At 44.5% G+C, this 449-nt stretch overlaps 1 pseudogene across 1 annotated transcript in view; it reads left to right on the top strand.

The window, feature by feature from the left end:
• TEOVI_000182900:pseudogene overlaps positions 1 to 449 on the top strand; it is a 924-nt pseudogene that overhangs the window by 240 nt on the left and 235 nt on the right. The window contains exon 1 of the mRNA in view: positions 1 to 449. This exon is cut by the window's left edge and continues 240 nt beyond it; it is cut by the window's right edge and continues 235 nt beyond it. Coding sequence covers positions 1 to 449 — 449 coding nt within the window.

The following is a 449-nucleotide window of genomic DNA, read 5'->3' as shown; positions in this document are numbered from 1 at the left end:
CATGATAAATTGGAAAAGCTTATATCTTATGGGAATAAAATGGGAGATCTTGTATCTAAGGTGGGTGGATTATCTGCTGAAGTTTATGGGAGTGTAAGGGCAGTGAGGAGCAAAATACCTGATGCACTCATAACAGCAAATAAATATTCCACAGCTATTGCGGAGGTTACAAGGACTGTTTGGGATGATGTTAATAGGCCTTTGGAACAAGATAGGGTCACGTGCGGAAGTCAAAAGGTTGAAAGTGTCAGGAAACTGAAAACTGAGTGTGGTGCTCATACGTGCCCATTAAGCGACGGTGTGAACGAGAGCGCTCTTCAAAAATATAAGGGCCACTGTTTAGACATAAACGTGGCGGGTGGTTCCGTTAGTGAATGCTTCAATCTACCAAGAAACAAGCTGTACAAGAGCGGCGCGGTGAAAGATTCTCGCGAGGCGCTTGATTGGCG

The sequence above is a fragment of the Trypanosoma equiperdum genome (assembly GCF_001457755.1).
Source record: "Trypanosoma equiperdum strain OVI genome assembly, contig: ctg_439, whole genome shotgun sequence".
Taxonomy (NCBI): Eukaryota; Euglenozoa; class Kinetoplastea; order Trypanosomatida; family Trypanosomatidae; genus Trypanosoma; species Trypanosoma equiperdum.
Note: the sequence above shows the minus strand (reverse complement) of the source record. Positions and strands in the feature narration are given on the sequence as shown.